This window comes from Arctopsyche grandis, chromosome 9 (assembly GCF_051622035.1).
Source record: "Arctopsyche grandis isolate Sample6627 chromosome 9, ASM5162203v2, whole genome shotgun sequence".
NCBI lineage: Eukaryota > Metazoa > Arthropoda > Insecta > Trichoptera > Hydropsychidae > Arctopsyche > Arctopsyche grandis.
Window position 1 is genome coordinate 500,483 of NC_135363.1, and position 22,510 is coordinate 522,992.

A 22,510-nucleotide genomic window follows, 5' to 3' on the forward strand; every position below is an offset into this window, starting at 1 on the left:
TGGCTTATTTTATCCGTGACTCGCCACCACCATCATTTATTTATTTAATAGTTTTGGACCATTGTGGCATTACAGGAAGAACCTAATGCGCCACAATGGCCTACATTTGAAAAAGATATAAAAACAAGTAAACTGTAAATAAAGGAAAAAAGCAAAATGCATGTATAATATAATGAAATTTGAAATGACACGACATTTATTTGGATTTGTATTCAAGTTCATCACCAAATGAATGCTGAACAGTAAAATGAAAGATCGATTTTTTTTTATAATCTTTTTATTCATATAACATTTGCAGTACAGTATGTACATATGTAAAAACATATATAACATACGAATAAATAGACATTATATTTATGTATGTACAGTATATAATACAAACATGCTATATTTTTTTGTAAAGAATGTAAGTTACAGAAAAATAACAATCACAAGATACGCGACACGTACACACTCGCACACATGTACAAAATAATCAAAATATAATACATATGCAAATAAGCTTTATATCGAAAGTGTAATCATGCGTGTTACAATTTAGTCCGATTGGCATATGTATGTATGTACATATAATTTGTATATGTACTCTGAATAGAATTATTCTGCTTAAAGAAATCGACAAAACGTGTATTGTATTATATGTACATATGTATCTGCCAACAACAAATGCACGCATATGCAATTGTTGTCAGCTAACATTGTTTTGCAACGTACATACGTTTTGTGGCATAAAAATGTGTGTACATTCATATGTAGTGACTATACACTATTAAAAAAATAAGTATGCAAATTCACTAGACAGAGACAAAGAAGTCGAAAAATCAAGTCACGTTTGAAATTTTTTATTTATTCCCAGATCAGAATCAGAAAATCACAAAACGCTGTTTACTCTTGCCTAATGTGAATATTGTTTTCGTTCACTCATTCATCGTGTCTTACATTATTATATGTACATACACCTACCTAGTCATATCGCTTCAAAACAATTAACTATAATACAATTTCATGTAAAATTCGCCAACTGTGTAGACAGTATTTGTATGCGTTAATATATGTAATATACATACATATAATACTTTTCAACCTTTAAAGAAATATATATAATATATATATATATATATATATATATATATATATATATATATATATATATATATATATATATATATATATATATATATATATATATATATATATATATCAATTAGACACCGAGAACTTTGGACTGGAGACAGATTATTAATAGTACATAATTATCATAGTTGTCGACAACATTGAAACATACAGATAATTCACTTTGAAACAATTTGAACACACTCCATATTGTAGATTCTCAAATTATGTATAATAGAACAACTTTGATTTTACATATCCTGCAACTTTTTTCCAGCAGACACATGTAATGTACAGCATTTTCAAATCAGACATCTTAATTTACTGATGACTAATTTCAGAACTACATTGTATGTAGAACAGTAATTGGCGAGTTGATTTAATATTTAACACTTACCGCACTGTGATGGATAGCGAGTGACCAGGACTTTGGTTTTATATCTCCAAATATGCAGTCTTCATATTTTACATATTCCCCATAAAAACCTCTATGATTCGAATGATGCCATTACGAAATAAAAACATTGATCATTATCAACAGATAATTATTTTTGCGGAAAATCCCTTGTACGTGTATGTACATCTCTCTCCATCAGGATTGCCAGATTTCCAAAATCAGATCATAGACATTCACCATTTCGAACGATAAAAAAATAATTTTTAATTATAATATATATGTATATGTATTTACATATATATAATACATATGTACATAGTATATATAATGTAGATGAAAACATAAAAAATAGTTTCTGAATAATCCACAGAAATCACAGTTGTTAAAATATATTGGAAACAATTACTGGAATTACATTCTGGTTTAAATGCAAAAATTTATACAATCAAAACAGTTTTATTAAAAGTTTTTTCCAAGCTTTTAGCTTGTTCACCAGCTTTGCTTAGTTCATTACAATTGCATTGATTCAGCTTCTAGTTTTTAATGATAATCTGTTTCTCTCCTTACTCCGCGTTGTATTCATTGGACGTATGTATATAATATTCTTTCGCAAATTACATTGGAATGTAGAATTGAGAAGATATATCTTCGTATGTACATATAGTAGGTCAATATTAAAATAATTTTATTAATTTTTAAATTGAAGAAAATTTGATTTTCATGTTTGGTTTAAGTCAAGTTATTACTTTTGAAGTCAAACCATTCCTATTTACGTACATATTTTATTAAGTCGGCATTTTCAGAGGCAATGCGGGACTCGGGACAGTCTCGCTCAAATAGGGACGTCTGGCAACCTTGCTGTCCATAGATGCGAGAGAGAGAGAGAAAGGGGGGGATATTCAGTACGCGTCGCGCTCAACGATCACTTTGAGAATGATATTCACCTTGGAATGACGACTCTACTTCAGCTGTCATTTTTTTCATTTCTTGCACTTAATTTATATTATTCGACGTTAAATACACGATAAAATGAGTTTTATAGCTTATTACAATAATAAGCCTTGCAGATTTTGCATTATTTCAACTTAAAACACACATTTCTAAGTGGACGCTTGGAGTCCAGCACAGTGGCTAGCGGATTTTTTTAGCACATTAAGGCAAGTGTAAAAAAAATCACAGTTCAAAGTTGAGAATATAATCCTTTAGAGACAGCGGCAATTTTAATTTGCCGGCATTAAAGGCGGGTTTTCTGTCGATGCATCTGTATATTTTATATCTCGCCATTTGTTTAAGCGTTCGAGGTTGTCTGCTGAGATCTTTAATTAGCATTACGAAGTTCTCGGTGGATTTGGCCGGCACCTGAGCTATACACTGAGTGTATAAACTTCGAAGACATGCATACAACGGTTTATGCTCCATCGAAAAATAGAAAAGGTGTATTACTTTAGCAAAGTTCATGTTGGGATCGGTTAAGATGTTTTCTTTTTTCGTTATTAGTGAAATATAATAGTATAGAATGGTATTTTTTGAACCGTTTCGGAATGAATTCCGACTTTCTATCGATTCCGATGTTGGATAAATGTGACTGTTGGATTGTAAATCGTGTTCAAAATAGATCATAGAAATGAGACTCTGATTTGACAAATGTGTATCGGGATCGGCCCCGTACTGCATTAGAGTCAAAATCAATTGGTGAATACAAGACATATCTTCCACACTTCTGACATTTTGCACCATATCTGCACAGCTTTGCAAAATATGTTGAGCTTGCGCCATTACTCGTAAATTACAGTCTAGCCCGTGTTGCAATAGTAAAACTAGCAAGTCTTTAATAAATTCGAAATTGGATTTTTTCTGTGTACCACAGTTGAGAGTTATATTTTCACTGATACTGAATATTAGGACATGTAACGGTGTTAGATTGTGTCTGTATGAACAGTTTGGACTCGCTCCATATTTTAATAAAATTCGAATACAATTCAAATAACAAACCTGCAAAGCAAAAATAAGTAAGGAAACACATATTATTTAATGTCTTTCTTATATTAGAAAAGAAAAACGTAAGTACAGATGTCATAGTATACCTTCATAGTATGGGTAAAATGATGAAGGGGGTCTTTGTTTATGAGAGGCACAAGACATACCATAATTGGTACAGAACCATCACGACCCACATTGTTGGGTTCACCTATAAAGTAAAAAATTGGAATACATTACAATAAAATGTAAAAAAAAACGTATGTGTGTACAGAGCAATAAATTATAACCTCCATGAGTCAACATCATATTTAAAAGTTCATAACAAACGTCCCAATCTCGAACATGTCTCAGAGTACTGGCGAGTGCACTATTTCCTGGCTGATTAATAGATAAACCAGCACCAGCCTGTAATAGGTGTCTGGCTAAGTTTAACACATCCCATTTATTCCAACGATTGCATCCATAATGAGCCTCCTCTAAGGCGTACCTGAAATTTACAAAGTATGTATTGTGTATTATTATGTATATGTAGATGTATTAACAACGTGGATCGATATGAAAAATAAGAAGAAAAGAAGAAAATCACCTAACAATCAGAGCATGAAGGGGTGTATTTCCGAGACTGTCGGGCGTGTTTATAACTTCTTTACAGCCGTGGTCTAGTAAAAATTTTAATATACTTAATGTTTCCTCTGCACTCTTTCGGGCAATTAAAAGAACAATATGCAACAAAGTCATCTGTTGAGTGCACGTTTTTACGCACGTTTCTGCTCCGTGATTGATGAGCAACTCCAAAAATTTCAAATCGTGAATTACAGCTAAATGTATGGGATAGTTTTCATCCTTGATCATATCGAGCTCATCAGATCTAACGTTCACCTAATTGTGAAAATTTCGTCGTTAAAGATTGTGGATAAACAACACGTGTACCTACACATTCATAATATTCATACGAGAGAAGGAGTTACCAAATGCTGAACACATTTCCAAGCCGCTCGTTCGCAAGCAATGTGTAACAGGGGTTTACGTACTCGAAAAGGCATCTATAATGTATAATACATACATACAACATAAACTCAATTTTAAAGCAACGATTCAATTGATACAACTTTTCACCTCTCCTTACCCACGGTTCTTCCATTTTTTGTGCGAGCATATTCATGATGTTTATCTGATCGCCGTCGATCGCATAATAAATTGCACTTTGTAGCTTAGAGCCTTGATTACTAGGTATACCCCCATCGGACATGGCTTAAAACGGTAAATCGTCAGTAACGGTAAATCATTCATAAACATTTAGAAACAAATCGAAAAAACCAATACTCACAACTTTTACCATATTCTTCACAGTTATGCTGGTGAGTGCCGGGAAAACACATTCTCGCTTCGGCGTCCGTGCGAGCCCCGTGACGCAACAACAACTCAACACATTCCTCATATCTACAAGGTTCAAAAATTATTGGAAATATTTCAACGAGTCCAATAAAATATTCTAAGCTCTAAAATTTAAATCACAATTGTTATAATTAACGAAAAAAATAATGAACGAAAAATAAAATAAACGGAAGGAACGAACGAACGAACGAAGGTTCTTTATCGAATACGTACCCTTTTAGGCAAGCTATATGTAACGGCAGAGAGCAAGGACACCGATTTACATCTAGATTGTGTCTAGTCAGGAGCCATCTGACGAGATCGACGTGATTGAGTCCAACACATTTTTGCAATATATTGTATCCAGATTCGTCGTGAACCGACAGAATGTTTTCATTCTGAAATAGAAAATGCGTTGAACGAACGAATTGACGTGAACGAATTGGGGTGAATGTGCCGTGCCGTTCGATACCTTGGCTATGCAGACAAGCAGTGCTTCGAGTCGCTGCAGAGAGACCTTGGGGTTGGCGAGCAGGGCTGCGAACAAAGTATGCAAATGTCTTTCAGCTGAAGCCGAGCAGCCGGCGGTCATCAGAGCGCCTCCGCGCAGACGAGCAGAAACCGACCCTCCCATCTCCTTTTTCCCTTTTCCCTTTTCACTCTTCCACCCCTCCTCTTCAATCTTCACTCTTTCTCCGACCCACTTGACCAGCAACACCCCAGCAACTGACGTATCCCCTAACACCCCGCTCTACGACCATTCCCTCACTTCACCGATACGTGATTATTTATTTATTTGGAAAATTTACAGTTTATTAAGTTACATAGATTGATAGTAAAAAAACATAATTATGTTAAATAAACCATTTATAATTTTCACATATAGGTAAAAAAAAGAAAAGCTCAAACATTTAAAATAAGAAACAAAAATGATAATAGAGTAAGATAGTTACAGAAAACAAAAATAAAAAAATAGAAATAACAGTATAATAAAATTATTCGGCACAAAGCGATCTAACGAAAACATATTCCGTATTATTATTACTATTCGATAGCTACACTGGGGCAACACCAACTAAGCCAACACTTGAAAGTGTAGCAGCCCCGAGGTACTGACCGTAAAACCATCGGTTGGCAAGTGCTTCGTCGGTAAGCATTGCGGCCTTCGATACAGTCAATATTATTTGCAATATTACCCGTCTCCTGCTCCCATATAGTAATATTGACTGTGTCGAAGGCCCCATTCACTTCTTCCCCGGTTGCCGAAATAAACATGTGTGCATTACCAAGACAGTCGTCTCCATAAAATAATACTAGCGATATATTGGTATATGAGTTAGTGATAACCATCATTTTAAAACTTTGTAGGCGGGGTAGGATGTGTTGACCGTATCCCAGCCTAACGAAACACTGTTGTGCTTGTTTTAATAAAGTTTTATTGTTTTCCTAAATATTGTACAAAGGTATTAGAATATGTGGGCAAAAGTATGTCGTTCAGCGGTCTCTGGATATGGTAGAGTGTCGCTGGCTCGGCATTCGGCTATGTTCAGAAGGTCTCTGGATGCGGCAGTGTGTTGCTGGCTCGGCGTTCGGCTATGTTCAGAAGGTCTCTGGTCTGCTGCTGTGTGTCGACGCTTGCTGCTGTGGGTCGACTGGTGTTGTTTGGGTTGTACCTCCTTTTATAGTGTTTCTGGTTGCTGGCTGTTGTTGATGCGTATGCGAGGAATGTGTTTTTGTCGATGGGGTAGACTTTTCTGGAACGATTGGCACCGTTCCGCTCGATGTAGTTTAATGGCTGCAGGTGTGCTTCGACTGGTTTGTTTCCGCTCTACTGGTAGGGGTGGAGCTTTCTAGAAGGTTTTGGCACCGTTCCGCTTGGGTTTAGTTTAATGACTGCAGGTGTGCTTCGACCGGTTTGTTTCCGCTCGCCTGGTTGGGATGGAGCTTTCTAGAAGGTTTTAGGAATGTATTCTGCGTCGTAGTATATGTCTTGATGATGGTGACGAGATTCCCACAACTTTAAAATCCAAGTGGCCAAAATCTGTGGCGAACCATGCCTTACAGTATTTCAGCGTCTCCCCCGTCTACGGTTATATTTTATATGTATGTATGTATGTGACTTCTGGTGAGACGACGAATTCTCACGTCGTAACGTCTGTTATTTTATTAGATTGGAATAGATATAAAATTGATCCTGAATGAAATTAGTAGTATTAGGTAATAAAAATAAAAAAGCGCCAATAGAAGAAATGGTGTTCGATGACTGGTATGACGTCTGTCTGCCTGCCGGTCGTTTGACTGTTGCTGTCAACGATGTCTGCTCTGTGAATTTATGTAACATGGACAATGTCATAAATACAGGTTGAATGGGATTTGCAGTTGACACTAAAATGATTAAGCTTTTTCGTACGTTCGCCGTTTTAGCGGACGTTTCTTGTGTGCAGTCGAATTTGGGGTTATGATTCTATTATGTGTGTAGAGTGGTCCTCACTTGGCGAAAAAAATATTGATTTGTCGATTTGACGCTAACTTTTCAACAAAGTGGAGGCTACTCTAATATACTTGTATGTATCGCGTGAATCCATACTCATTGTATGCATCGTCTGCTTTCAGAAATACCCGTTCAAAGTATTACTCTACCCTGTGTAATAAACAGTACAATTTTTCGCTTCGAGATGGATTATTTGCGCAAGCGAAACGTCAGTTCAAAGCGAACAGAAAGCCCTCTCGATCTGCGGACGCCACCTTTGAAGGAATTGCCGTGGAATCTGGACCGGTTCCGTTTAAAAATCTTTTAAAACCTTTGGGATTCACTATTGTGGTAATTTTTCCACCACACAATGCCTTTATTTAATATGAGCGTTTAATCGGTTGATTGAATTGTAGTTTTCAGCGGGGAGTTTAGCTGGTGCGACAATTTGGCAATATGAAAATATGAGGACACACGCCATGTCGATGGTTAGAAAGCCGACTCACTGGCTACAACAATCTCAAAAGAAAATGGTGACCAATTACCTTCCTCTTTCAACTGTAATGAATATGTACTCGAATATGCATATGTGTTTATTTATTGTGACATTGATGTGATAGGGCGCGTGGAGACAGGAGTTGAATAAGCAGTGGAATTCTTTGGGAGAAGGGGAGAAATTGTATATTCCATTATTTATTATGAATGCTATTGTGTTTGCAGTGTGGCGCGTCCCACGTTTCCAACCCTTTATGGTGAAATATTTCTGTTCAAATCCAGCAGCAAGTCAGTTTATAGATTTATATTTTACAGCCTTAAACGCATGTGTATATTTTATTTTATTCCTAATTTTCATTTCAGAGGTACTCTGCTGGCCAATGATACTCTCGACCTTTAGTCATTATTCAACATTTCACCTCCTAGCCAACATGTTCGTATTGTATACTTTTAGTACAGGTAAGCTATTTCAAAATCTCAACAGAATCACACTTGGAATAATTTCAACCTAATAGATTGTTCAACATATTATGACCATTAATACTGATTTTATTTCAGGAGTCGTTCAAAATATGGGAAAAGAACAATTTTTGGGGATGTATCTTGCCGGTGGAGTAATCAGTAGTTTTGCAAGCTATCTACATAAGGCTATAACTTGCCAAGCAAGTCTAAGCTTAGGAGCTGTGAGTTATTTTAATTTTTGAATCGAACTAAAACTTTTTATTATTATTTATTTCGAATCATTTGCACGAAAATTTATTTATAAATAAAATTAAAAAAAAAAAGCACAAAAGATATCTTTGTTCACTATTGGATCAACGTCTCCAAATCACATTCTACCATATGTAGAATTCTACAAAATTTTCAGCTACATTTACCACCTTATCATATTTCTCACCCACATAGTTTGCTTTCGATTTATTTAAAAAAAATGTATGCATATTGTTTTTTGTTCGATCCAAATTTCTAGCAAAAATTTATTATTAAAAAAAATGTATGCCTTTTGTATAATATATGTATGTATATATGAATGAAGATACATGGGCAAATATGTATTTCTTAGATTATCGATTGAAATAATCCGTCATATTTTTTCAGTCGGGAGCCATCATGAGTGTTCTAGGATACGTATGTAGTGAATACCCGGAAACGCGACTCTCCATTATATTTCTTCCCATGTTTACGTTTTCAGCCAGTATTGTGAGCACATCTAAAATAATTTTTGTTTATACTCTAAATAGTATTGCAAATTTTATAATCTGTAACCTGTTTTTTAATTTGCAGGCATTGAAAGTCATTATAGGTATTGATGTAGCTGGTGTAGTATTAGGATGGAAATTTTTTGACCATGCAGCTCATTTGGGAGGAGCATTGTGGGGAATGTAAGTGCTTTCCATATTTCGAGGATGCGTACATAAACACTCGCCATTTTTGTATGATATGTCATGATCAATTTACAATCGTTATTCGATTTCAGGAGTTGGTGCTATTGGGGTAATACTTATATTTGGCAAAAACGAGAACCTCTATTACAATATTGGCACAGTTTAAGGGGAGGTACTTCCAGATAACTATATAATTATAAGCTAATATTTATATGATTCATTGTGTATTTTTTTTTATTAAAATATTTTGCAACGTTATTTTAATTAAAAACTGTTTCTTATTTACAAATTTTTTAATGACACACTATGATACATATGTATATGTATGTATATACATAATACATAAAATACCTGCAGTTACCAAGTTATGAGATTAATCGTTATACATAAGAATGCAGGGCCGATGAGAGGGGGAGGGGTGGACTCAGCCTGGACTACTCGAGGGCCATATCATATAATACTTTCGTATTCAAGTATTTAAAAAAACGCAACTAACATATAGTTATTTTACTAATAATTAAAAATATGTATATCTAAAATATCTTTTTTTTTTCATCATGGGGCCCGAAATGATTTTTCCCATTGCCCGAAATTCCATTTGGCGGCCCTGTACATATGTACATACATATATAACTATTATACACCAGGAAACAATTATTATAAAAGTCTTCACTTTATTGATTGTTTTTATTTGTCAATATGTAATTTAATATAAAAAAATTATCATTTATAAAATGATTCACATTCACAATTTATTTAAAACTATATTATTCTTAATTATTTGATGATTTGATACATCATAAATCCATTAGATGTATTCGGAATACGTGTTCATGAGCCTCCTGTTACAAGGTCAATTAAATCTGCCAAAGACATTCCATCCAGCACTTGGTTTATCGATGTTAAAAGAGTGTCACCGACTAAATCAGCTATTGAATCCGAATTACTATTGAAAAAGTCTGGCACCCAATCGGCCAAAATAGCATTTATCACTTGATCGATATCGCCTCCTCCAAGCATGCCAGTTGTTTCAGACTGAAATTACAATTTTTCAATTGAAAATCTTATTTCGATAATTTTGCAGTTAAACATATATGTATGTACATATAATATTGTATTTAATAATACCTTGAAACTACCAAGACTCAGTTCTAATATTAAATCTCTTAAAGACACTCCACTTATTCCCACTGCGATTCTAGCATTACCTTTAAACTTTAGGGCGCCAACTTCAAAGCTACAAAATAATAATTATTTTTCACAAATAAACCGCTTATATGTAGGTATTGTAAATATGTTAAAAGATTATATAGATTTAAATGATCATCATTGTCGAATATAGTATGTACTTACAGAACATTTCCAGCACCATAAATAGGTAATACTGCAATTTTTCCAACCAAGTCATACTTTTCTGAAAAATATTTGTTATAACTGTAATATTATAATTTTTTAATTATTTCGCTATTGAGAAATATGTATATAGTATGTCCCACTGTTGAATAAAATGAAAATTAAAAGCTTTTGAGGTATTAAAATTTAAAGTTTACATTTAAGTTTTACAAATCGAAAACATTACATGTGTACTCGTACATATGTATATGTAGGTATGTATAAGAAAATACAAGTGACAAGGAGACTCGGTATGACGTTGAGAATCCTAGTCCCATTGTATCCTGCTCGCGCATATGTAAGTGCTGTGCGATAAAAACAATAAGATTTCCATGGCATTTATACATTACGCGTATTTATTTTACGCATTAAGTGTATGGACGCTAAATTTACCTGCAACGAGTTTTGTTAATGGGAATGAACCCTCAAATCTAAGTCCCATCGGGAGCAGAGTTATGTCAATATTGGACACATCGAAATCTCCTATTCCAGTCAGGGATATACCTTCAGCTTCTAAGTTTACTCTGAAAAAATAAATAAAAAATCTCGGATTAATTAAACGGGCTGTTTATAAAAGACTAATAATCTGAGAAGCTAGAATTTAAAATTATAACACAATTACTTTAAGGCGGAAGTATTTAAATTGATATCAATGGATGGAATTATCAATGGGTCTAACACTGGAATACCCAATGTTTCATTTCCATTATGAATTAAGTTTCGCAGCTTTTCCAAGACATCTTGCATTGGACCACTAACACCTGGTTCAAGACGAACGTTGGAATTCAATTTTCCTAAAAATGTTTTTACCAAATTAATAATTCATATTTAAAATATTGTATTTGTATTTGTTTATAAATACGACAATAAAGTATCCGTTGAATTTTTTTATGAACTTAAAAGTGACATTGTTTACTTACTTGGGTATGCATTTATCCCTGCAAAAATGCAACTAAGAAATAATATAATCACAATGTTTTTCATTTTGGAAAAAGTTTTTTGGACAATTGCTTGCTAAGACGAATTACTCAACAAAATGAACACAATCAAATCAACACCTTTTATAAATTAAGAGCCAATTGAAATACAGACATATCAGTAATTTTTTTACATTAATAAAAGAAAAGCTATCAATTTCCAACAGGCATGTAAGAGTGGGTAACCGCTAATGATCTAAATTGTCGTCATTTCCCAAAAAACGTTTTTGTTTTTTGGGAAAAGCAAAACAATTTTTTTTGCAAAACTATTATTCATTGAAGTTTTTTTTTCGTTTCTAGCTTTTTTATCTTAAAAAAACATAGTGAAAAATATTATACATAATAGTTTTTCACTCTCAATTCACCTCTCCACCCCGTGAAAAAGGAAGATTAGCCTCCCTCAAGAAAAATCCTATAAGAAAAACAGTCGTCAATTATTTCACGCATGTTATATTTACATTTTGTTTAATTAAATATAAGAAAAAAATAGTGAAATAGAACCATTTTATAAAATTTTTATGTCTTATGTATGTATTTTATGTACATATATGTACATAGGAAATAGTGGTGTGCGGTTGAAATATCTGTTTTTATCATGGATATATGTATATAGAATAACGTTATTCTATATCTATGGTTTTTATCGCACACATAAAAAATGTTCCCTCTAAGACTCTAAGGGGGTAGCTGCGCGGAAATCCAAAAGTCATGCAGACTTCTCGATATTATGGATCTTTTAAAAAAATTAATTTAATTAATTAAAAAAATTAAATTAATTTAATTAATTAAAAAAATTAAATTAATTTAATTAATTAAAAAAATTAATTTAATTAATTAAAAAAAAAAAATTAATTAATAATTAAATTAATTAAAAATTAATTATTAATTTTTTTACTTGCTCTGTGCAATAATACATACATATATCAAAACATTATTTCTATGTATTTTAAATTATTTTCACAATTACTAAAAAATCATATGAAAATTCTTGTTGGAAAATCTCGCAGATGAAAAACTACACTATTTGTAGTAACCCAGCATCTATTGGTCCATTTTTTGTTATTTTCGATATAAAGCAAACTCTCTCACTATAGAAAGCAAAAACGAAATCGAAAATACATTCGATCTCGAAACAAATGTATAAGATTTCTATTTAGGTGCCAAATTGACTGAAAAAATGTTTTTATATCTCTCACTTTTCTTATCCCATTTTATTTGGAGTCGGCTCTCTTAATGTGGCATTTCTAGGATCGTCTGCTCTGAGTTGTCTCAGGTTGTATTTTGGCATCATTTACATCCTTCATAGCGAGCCCCATCCATGTGAGCTTCGGCATACCGCTTCCTCTTAGGTGTTTTGCCATTTCTAGAACTCTGCGGGTCATGTGTAATGGTGCGTTCGAACCAAACCAACGAACGATCCCTGGGCCAACTTTTTAAACCAGTAGCGTACAAAATATCGAAATAAAAATTAAATTTATTTATTATTATATTAAAACTATTATTATTATATTAAAATTAAATTCAAATATCAAAATAAAATTATAATCATTATATTAAAATTAAATATTGAAAGTTAAAACAGAACATGCACAATTTAAATAAATTTTCGAGATTGACCTAAAATTAGATCATCAACAATCACATACAGGTAATCCTCGACTTAAGATGTTTTGACTTACGAAGATACGCACTAAGATCGAAAAAAAATCAGAGAATTATTATTTTTACTTCCACGTAATGCACAGTTAATGAGAATATATGATGTATTAGTATGGGTGATCCAGCGATTGTCGCCAATCCGTTGCGTTGTCGGTACATCAATCGAAATTTTTTTAGTCTTCAATTGTTTCTCTCGTCAAAATAAATCAAATAATTAAATCCATCTCAGAGGTTAAATTTATCGGATAATGTGTGATTATTAATTTTATTTCGACGAAAGAAAAAAAAACCCTTTGACAAATCACCGACGGTTTTTTTGTCAAATGTTTCATCGACGGTCGAAATACAGTAACATATCGTGACGACTTTTATGAAATAATAACAAGATTTTTTTTCGCTCGTAATCAGAAAAATTATAATATTTCTCTGGTTGTAAATGCGTATCGTCGTAATTCAAAACATCAACGACGATCTAATTTTAGCTCAATCTCGCTCTTTAGCTTAATTTTGATATTTAATTTCAATTTTTTAATTTAATTTTTATTTCGATATTTTGTACGCTACTGGTTTTAAAAGTTGGACCGAAATCGTCGTTGGTTTGGTCCGTACGCAGCATAAGAGACGGCGGTTAAATTGCTCGACAGCTAAAAAAATGGTTCACTATTGTCAACCATTTTTACTAGCCTCTTCTTATTATTAGAGGTAGGATAGTCACAGTGCTATATATTGTTCGGCAAACCTTTAACAATGCATTTACAACCTTTGAACAATACACGGCCCCCTCAGGCTCCGGTGACTACTTATTATTTTGCTTTGAGAAACTTAGAAAATCCAAGACGGTCAAACGGAGTAGACCCCTACTCATACCTATGTAGTAATTTTTTTGTTAAAAATAAATACTTTATATTTTATTCACCATTTTTAAACACGCTGTTAATAAATAGTATTCATTGACATTCTATTCATTAAATACATACATACATCTGATAGAAGACAAATTTAATAATAACAAGTTGCCAATGATAAATCGTTTAATATCAAATTTAATTTTAAAAATAAGATTTTATCTATTTCCATAAATTGACCATTGTATTTTTTTTATTAAGTATATGTTATCTTAGATTTGGCATCCAATAAATATTATATTGATTAGAAAGACTTTTAAATAACAACAACATAATGAATGTAAGGCAATTGAGCAAACAAAAAAATTGCAATATTGTTAATACACTATGTATTCACACTATTATCCCAAGGATCTTTTCAAGTTGGACAGCCCTGTTGTTTTTCAAATGAAGTGTAGTATGTATTTATGTAAATTCAAGGCGTTCAAATAATTCATTCACAATCAGATGATATGTATATCTCAACATTGTTTCTCAGAATTATAATATATTATTATTAAAATATAGGGGAAGGCATGGCAAGGGTGTCCATAAAATGCCAGGGCTCGGCTACCCGAAATTGTACATGTGTAAATTTGTAGATTATAAATTTGAAATCATATTCAATATTGTAAGTAGGATGGTTTTAACCAATTTGATAAAGAAACCGTTTCAACTTTGATAGGAAACAATCGGCTTTGAGTCTCATACACCCAAGTCTGACCAGCAGCACTGCAAAAACACTCTGAATAAATTGTCTTCAATCGAAGTCAACCGAGGGCTTGAAGTACAATTTCATTCATTTAATATGAAAAATATTATATTTATTTCCAAATCCAATAACGAATCTATACTCGCTGGATATCCTACATTAAAATCTTTATAATTTGAGAACGGTTATTATCAAAAATATCATATTTGATCAAAAAACGAACTTTAAAAAATAATTAAAAAAAGATAATGGGCTGTACGCGAAAAATTATAAAATTTCCTTCAGTCTTTATGCACATGAATTTTATAAAAAAAAAATGTTTTTTGACAAATTGCAATTTCTAAGATTACTTTGCCTCGTCTTTTCTATATCTACATATGTCCGCAAAATGCTCAACCTATATTGTAGATTTTAGAATGCCGAAATACAACTATGAACATATTTTCTGATACTTATTGCAAGTACCAACGATGCAGATCTCTAACTTTGTTACATTTTCTCGGGCTACATTGCTCCGAAAAATTTTCAGAGCACTCTACGACATGGTCGAACCTACATATGTACATACATATGTAGGTTGCAACCTGCGAGTTGGCACCAATTCGACCATGTTGTTAGATCCCATTTTACTTGTTTTTCCATCCATCGTATTAAAAAGCGTGTTTACAATAATAGCAACAAAAAGTCCTAACTGTTTTCTTCGGGATTTAAGAAACGAAATCAATAAAATTACCTAAAATATGTATAACATTCTACTCATATTAGTTGAAAAAGTACCGGAGAAATGGTAATTGGACTATTCGTCACATTGCGGTGGTCACAAAGACAATTTTTGCCATGAAAATCGCGAATACAAAATATTTGGCACTGAAGTTCTCGTTAGTTATCGTCAGTATGATGGACTTTTCGGCTGCCAGATGTTCCTTTATTATAGAGATTTTAGTGACTTTGTGACCAGTAATCACCGAACCCGGAGAAATATTCTATATTTGGAAACGAATGAATAACAGAATGCAATTTGTCTCTGTTTTGGGAAACTCTCATCCATCTAATGCCACACATTTTTCTGATTTTACCATCCACTCCTTGCACCTTTTACGGCCTTACTTGCACCATTTTACATTCTCTCGGATACCATTCATTACATTCTCTCGGATACCACGAGCACTTATTTCGTTCGTGATTCTAGCCCATTACCATTTCAATCTCAACAAGCTTATAAAAAAAAGTTTTTCTACGAAATTAACAATAGAAAAATCATCTGCCTCGGTCCTTATTCTTTGAAACTATTTTTGCAATATTCATCGTTCTAATTTTTTAATTCAATTGATCTTGTCATCTATAAATCATATCTTGTAATCAGCAGCTGCGAGATGAAAATAACTAAATATTTGGATCATAATCGTTTACTATTTTTATGTTATCAATAGTATTTACGTCAGCGATAAATGCAGGGTATTGTCCGCTCCATTGATTTAATTTCGTTATATACATACATATGTACGTAGCAGGGACGTCATTTCAGCTTTTTCTTTGGGGGGGGAGAGGGGGCAGGAAAAAATTGGTAAATATTTTTATGCTCAAAGTTTAATACATTTATATACTATTTCGTCATACTTATATTACTTATAAATGGTTTTAGAAAAACACAAAATTACAAAGTACATATAATATATTTTCTTTTCTTGATTAAATTTCCTTACAAAATAAATTTAATTTGATTTATTGAATTCATCGATACGTTGACTATGATTAATTATGATAATGTTTATTAATTAATATAAATAAATAATTATATTTATGATTTTAAATCATTCATTCATGTATGTCCGCCATTACTGATTTTTTTTTCGCGTACCACCATGTGGTACGCGTACGACTGGTTAGGAACCGCTGCTCTAGAGAATCGAGATTTTTCGGTGTGTTGAACTGAAATTTCATATCTAGAAGTTTAAGTTAAATACCAAGTTATATATTTATAATGTCTTCTAATCGTCTTCTCATTTATTATCAAAACGTTAGAGGCTTACGAACTAAATCTGACTCTTTTCTACATTAGATAATTATGATATTATCAGTCTCTCCGAAACATGGCGCATGACTCATTCCTCAATAGCGAATTTTTCAATGCCAGATATCAAATCATTCTTTTAGAGATTATTCTTTTCTTAAAAAAGGGTAGACCATTTTCCAACCATGAAGATGCCGATGATACCAGAAAATAAATTTGAAGAATATGTTGAAATTTTCAACGCTTTGATTGACGAGTTTTCACGAAGATTTGGCGACTTCCGAAAAATTGAGACAAGCTTGGCAATTGTATGAGATCCATTTTCAATAAATATTGATAACTAGTGGTTTTACCCGGCTTCGCTCGGTATTTGTAATATAAACCGCTTAAACATGACTAATCTAATTTTTATCTATTCTAATAAATCTATTTGAATAGTTTTATTTTATATAAATTTATTCGAATATTCATTTGTTTTTTTATTAAATTGACTGTCACGAACGAACAAACAAACATATATGTGTACTAAGTCGCTTTCGAAATTATAAGTATACCAGAATCCGGCAGCCCTTCCCCCCCCCCCCCGGAACTCTCCGGGGCCTTCGAATCCTTTGAATTGAAAATAAATCAAATCGGCGCCTATGAATCGAAAAAAAAAAATCGAATGTGCTGTTTACGAACCAACCAACCAATGTTACATATATGGGGACTGGTTTAGTCGTGAAGGTGGTCTTCACAACCAGTCACCATGTGTTTTAGACAGGTTCGTCCGTGTCCAAAGGGTTGAAATACGGTTGTATGTTTGAATAATGTTTTATTATGAAGTCTGGGTATACAAGTGTATAAATATGTTGATGAAGCGGGCATGTTCTGGAAGTTCTCGAAGCGGCTGGAATCGGCTGAGTTCTGGAAGTTCTTGAAGCGGCTGGATTCGGCTGTGTTCTGGAGCGGTTCTTCCATGTTGGTTGTTGCTGGTTCTTGGTTGCTCTTCCAGGTCAGCGTTGTAGGGCGGTTGCTGGCTGACTGTGTTGTTAGAGCGGCTCTTCCATGTTGTGGTTATTGGTGAGTGGTTATTGGTGTAGCATGGTGGTTGCTGGCTGACTGTTGAGCCCGCTGTGCGGGTTTATATAGGGTTTGTTTTGGTTCGTTCTGGAAGCTTTATGACGTCAATGGGTTACAATGTTGCTGGTTATGGTAGAAGCTTCTAGAATATGTGGTGCCGTTAGATTTAGTTTTGGATGTGGCTATTTGTACATATAGTATCGACGAATTATTGGATATTTGTACATACAGTATCGACGAATAATTGACTATTTGTACATACAGTATCGATGAATTATTGGCTATTTTTACATACAGTATCAACGAATTATTGGCTATTTGCACATACAGTACATAGTATGTACATAAGAAGATTATAAGAATTAGGATTAATAAATTATAAGATTAGAAATTTAAAGTCGATTAAGAAACTTTTCCTTCGCCCGTTGCACATAACGTAAAAGCGCAACATTTGACCGCGAAAGTGACGTTTGTTATTAGTGTTGTAAGTCAAGAATATTCTCGAGAGAATATTCTCGGAGAACGAGAATATTCCGAGAATATTCTCCAAAAGATTATTCGCCGAGAATTTTGTTTTTTCTTGGTTATAAAACATCTATAGATAGTTTATTAGATTTTTAGATGATTTTAGGATATTTTCAGAACCTAATTGGAGTAATGCTGCGTACGGACCAAACCAACGACGATTTTGGTCCAACTTTTAAAACCAGTAGCGTACAAAAATTAAATTAAAAATTAAAATTGAATATCAAAATTAAGCTAAAGAGCGAGATTGAGCTAAAATTAGATCATCGTTGATGTTTTGAATTACAACAATGTTTTGAATTACGACGATACGCATTTACAACCAGAGAAATATTATAATTTCTCTGATTACGAGCGAAAAAAAATCTTGTTATTATTTCTTAAAAGTCGTCACGATATCCACTATCCTCTGAGGAAACAATTATACGGCATCACACTATACGGTTATATGAGTTGATTTGAGATTGTATTTGTATATTCATGAATTCGCTCCCATTCGATCAAAATCCATCCTCTTGTCGGTCATAACAAAGGGAAATAATATTAATAAATAAATCAGCTCAGAGGTAAAATTTATCGGATGTTCTGTGATTTTTATTTTGTTTTTGTTTGTGATTGCCGACCGACTTAAAATATAGAATTCTCTATTAATTTTTTTTCGGTGAAAGAAAAAAACCCTTTGACAAAACACTGACAACCGACACCGACTTGTTTTTATCAAATGTTTTTTTTACCGATCATCGACGGCCGAAATTGTGTGTGAACTCAGTAGCGATGATTTAATGCTGCGTACGGACCAAACCAACGACGATTTTGGTCCAACGTTTTAACCAGCAGGATAAAACCAGTAGCGTAAAAAATATCGAAATAAAAATTAAATTTAAAAATTGAAATTAAATATCAAAATTAAAACTATTATCGGATAACAAAAAAAATGTCGGTGATTTGTCAAAGGGTTTTTTTTTTCTTTCGTCGAAATAAAATTAATAATCACACATTATCCGATAAATTTTACCTCTGAGATGGATTTAATTATTTGATTTATTTCGACGAGAGAAACAATTGAAGACATTATCCGATCAAATTTACCTCTGAAATGATTTAATTAATTGATTTATTTCGACGAGAGAAACAATTGAAGACTAAAAAAATTTCGTTTGATCAACCGACAACGTGTCGGGTTGGGACCATCACTCGGTCACCCATACTAACACATGATGTATTCTCAGTAACTGCGCATTACGGGGAAGTAAAAATAATAATTCTTTGATTTTTTTTCGATCTTAGTGCGTATCTACGTAAGTCAAAACATCTTCGACAAACAAAAGTCGAGGATTACCTGTATGTGATTGTTGATGATCTAATTTTAGGTCAATCTCGAAAATTTATTTAAATTGGGCATGTTCTGTTTTAACTTTCAATATTTTATTTTAAATTTAATATATTGATTATAATTTTATTTTGATATTTGAATTTAATTTTAATATAATAATAATATTTTTAATTTTGATATTTGATTTCAATTTTTAAATTTAATTTCTATTTCGATATTTTGTACGCTACTGGTTTTATCCTGCTGGTTAAAACGTTGGACCAAAATCGTCGTTGGTTTGGTCCGTACGCAGCATGAAAGACACATTGCAATGACTCAATCACTTTTACATTCAAGGATTATAAATAAAATCAAATGTTTTAGATATTACTTTATTGTTATTTTATAAAACTGCAAGCTTAATTGACAATATTTTTCAACTCCTCTAATGATAAACCATTAAATATTTCATTGACTTTTTCAAGTATAGGGTCTTTGACTAATTCAGAAACAAATTCTGAATTTTCGTTGAAAAATTCTGGTGCCATATCTTCCAACATGGCATTTATAACCTCATCAATATCACCTCCCCCAAGCATGCCAGTGATGTCAGACTAAAATTTACACGAAATAAGTATATAGTTTATATAATTTGTCTTCCTGCTGAACTTAATTGTCTGAAATATTTTAAATACCTTTACTGCTTCAATAGTTAACAATAAATGTAAATCAGTCAAATATACTCCATTGGGTCCTTCGGCTACTCCACTAGTACCAGAAAAGTAAAAATTACCAATTTCGAAACTGTAACACAAAAAATAGCGTTTTTAAAGTCAGAAATCCCGTTTTAAAATGGAGGAAAAAATTATTACTCACTCTACAGCTCCCGCACCATATATCGGTAAAGCATCAAATACTCTCCCTCTCAAAGTATACTTGGCTTAAAAAATAGTTGAAAAAAAATGAAAATTAATTTTCATATACATACATTTAATTACTACATTTCTTAAAATAAATTTACCTGCATCCATTTTTATCGCGGGCAAAGTAAAATCAAATTTTAGTTGCAAAGGTGATTCTGACAAATCAATGTTATGAACATTAAAGCCAGATAATCCAGTTAGTACAATATTTTCTGCACTTATTTTGAGACTGAAAATATCAAAGTTGAAGTTTATTGAAGCGCCAATTTTTCTCTCTATTTCAGATTTATAAATTTATTACCTCAGTGGTAGAGATGAAAATTCAAAGCTGTAAGTTTTTACTTTCCATGGATCCATGACCGGAATATCTCTCGATTGATCACCGTTAAGTAAAAGCTTTCGTAAACTTTCCAAAATTTCCTTTGCGGCATCGCTCAATTTGCGTTCCAAATTCTGCCTTAAAATCAATTCTAAAAAAAAAAACATACAAATTAAATTACTTTATATCGGTGGAACACGGGGTCTATTTACATCACTATTATTTCCAAGAAACATTTAATATTTTTTTCCAAAATTTTTAAAATTGAAAGACAAAATATTATTAATTACCGTTCACATTATTTGGGGCCGCCAAAGCACAACCAAATAACAAAAACAGCAAGAAGATTTTCATTTTAAAATGTATTTGAAGATATGAAAGAGGATCTATTCAATTCAATGTATCAAGAGAAACTGAGTTTTATTATCATTCGACTCTACATCTTTGTTCAAATTTTGCGATAAAAATCCATTGAAATCAATCAAAGCAGTGATTCATAAATGTATATGAATGTACATGTTTACCTCGTAAAATAAGCATTTCACTGTGTAAATTTTTTTTTATATCATATGTATTTTGTGTATACATATGTATATGTTTTTTATCCTTAATACCAAGCTGACGAGGAATTAATAAATTAAAACGCAAATTGGTTGAACCGAGAACATATAATGTATATATTTATATAATATGTAAAAACGGACTGTCGGTAAATATGTATATAAATATGTGACGGACGACTGGAGCAGTTTGGAAATCGAGTCGCCGGGAAGCGCGTTAGTGGGGGAGGAGGGGGTGTCGAGCGTCGTCGCATTTGTCGAGCGTCCTCCGGCTCCGCTGTACGTGCTGGGGGTGCAGGCACTGCGGCAAAGCCCCCAGGGCGACAGGAGCCCTGGTGATGAAGCCCCAGAGTGCCGAGGGCGCTGGGGCACAGACACCAGGGTGCCTGAGGCGTCGGGGGCGCGGGGGGCGAAGCCTCCAGGGCACACACACACACACACACACACACACATTCATTCATCATTTCGAACGGGTTGGATTGCTAAGTGTATAATGTGCCACTTTTATTACGATTAATATTACGTGCGCCTATAAATTACCTTACATTATACATTATACTACATATAACTTTATTTTTATTCGTGTTTCAATTCCTTTTAGAAACCACCCGTTGAAATCAACGGGCACAACACAGGTGTCACCAGTGTTGTGCCCGTTGGTGGTATATGTATGTATATATATATATATATATATATATATATATATATATATATATATATATATATATATATATATATATATACTGGTGGTATATGTATATATATACATATGTACATATATACAGGCGCGGCTCGTGCATAGGAACTGCGGCGCTGCAGCAAACCAGAAAAAATACAAAAAAATCAATGTATATATATATATATATGTGTGTGTATATGTATATGTAAATGTACTCTTATCTGATAAGGAATACATGTCCAACTTTGTAATAAACATTATATCCTGTAAATATATGTATA

General features: G+C 32.9%; 5 protein-coding genes across 5 annotated transcripts in view; 2 read left to right on the plus strand and 3 right to left on the minus strand.

The window, feature by feature from the left end:
* Positions 1–22,510, plus strand: part of LOC143916841 (uncharacterized) — a 504,240-nt gene that overhangs the window by 197,600 nt on the left and 284,130 nt on the right. The gene's annotated exons all lie outside the window — the stretch shown is intronic.
* LOC143916307 (uncharacterized) lies at positions 1,955–5,623 on the minus strand. The gene is made up of 9 exons (XM_077437335.1): positions 5,337–5,623; positions 5,099–5,262; positions 4,818–4,930; positions 4,617–4,741; positions 4,459–4,533; positions 4,077–4,369; positions 3,778–3,977; positions 3,595–3,698; positions 1,955–3,502 (listed from the first exon to the last, which is right to left on the minus strand). The coding sequence occupies exons 1-9, from the start codon at positions 5,496–5,498 to the stop codon at positions 2,684–2,686; spliced, it is 2,055 nt and encodes a 684-aa protein (XP_077293461.1). The 5' UTR covers positions 5,499–5,623; the 3' UTR covers positions 1,955–2,683.
* Positions 7,104–9,748, plus strand: rho-7 (rhomboid family intramembrane serine protease rho-7). The gene is made up of 9 exons (XM_077437680.1): positions 7,104–7,319; positions 7,478–7,685; positions 7,751–7,867; positions 7,955–8,117; positions 8,193–8,288; positions 8,388–8,512; positions 8,928–9,029; positions 9,114–9,211; positions 9,307–9,748. Exons 1-9 carry the CDS (start codon positions 7,231–7,233, stop codon positions 9,398–9,400), a joined length of 1,092 nt encoding a protein of 363 aa, XP_077293806.1. The 5' UTR covers positions 7,104–7,230; the 3' UTR covers positions 9,401–9,748.
* LOC143916786 (uncharacterized) lies at positions 9,862–11,659 on the minus strand. The gene is made up of 6 exons (XM_077438036.1): positions 11,527–11,659; positions 11,229–11,400; positions 11,000–11,130; positions 10,568–10,628; positions 10,343–10,451; positions 9,862–10,249 (listed from the first exon to the last, which is right to left on the minus strand). Exons 1-6 carry the CDS (start codon positions 11,588–11,590, stop codon positions 10,046–10,048), a joined length of 741 nt encoding a protein of 246 aa, XP_077294162.1. The 5' UTR covers positions 11,591–11,659; the 3' UTR covers positions 9,862–10,045.
* LOC143916340 (uncharacterized) lies at positions 20,123–21,480 on the minus strand. The gene is made up of 6 exons (XM_077437371.1): positions 21,281–21,480; positions 20,973–21,141; positions 20,770–20,900; positions 20,625–20,688; positions 20,444–20,552; positions 20,123–20,362 (listed from the first exon to the last, which is right to left on the minus strand). Exons 1-6 carry the CDS (start codon positions 21,342–21,344, stop codon positions 20,168–20,170), a joined length of 732 nt encoding a protein of 243 aa, XP_077293497.1. The 5' UTR covers positions 21,345–21,480; the 3' UTR covers positions 20,123–20,167.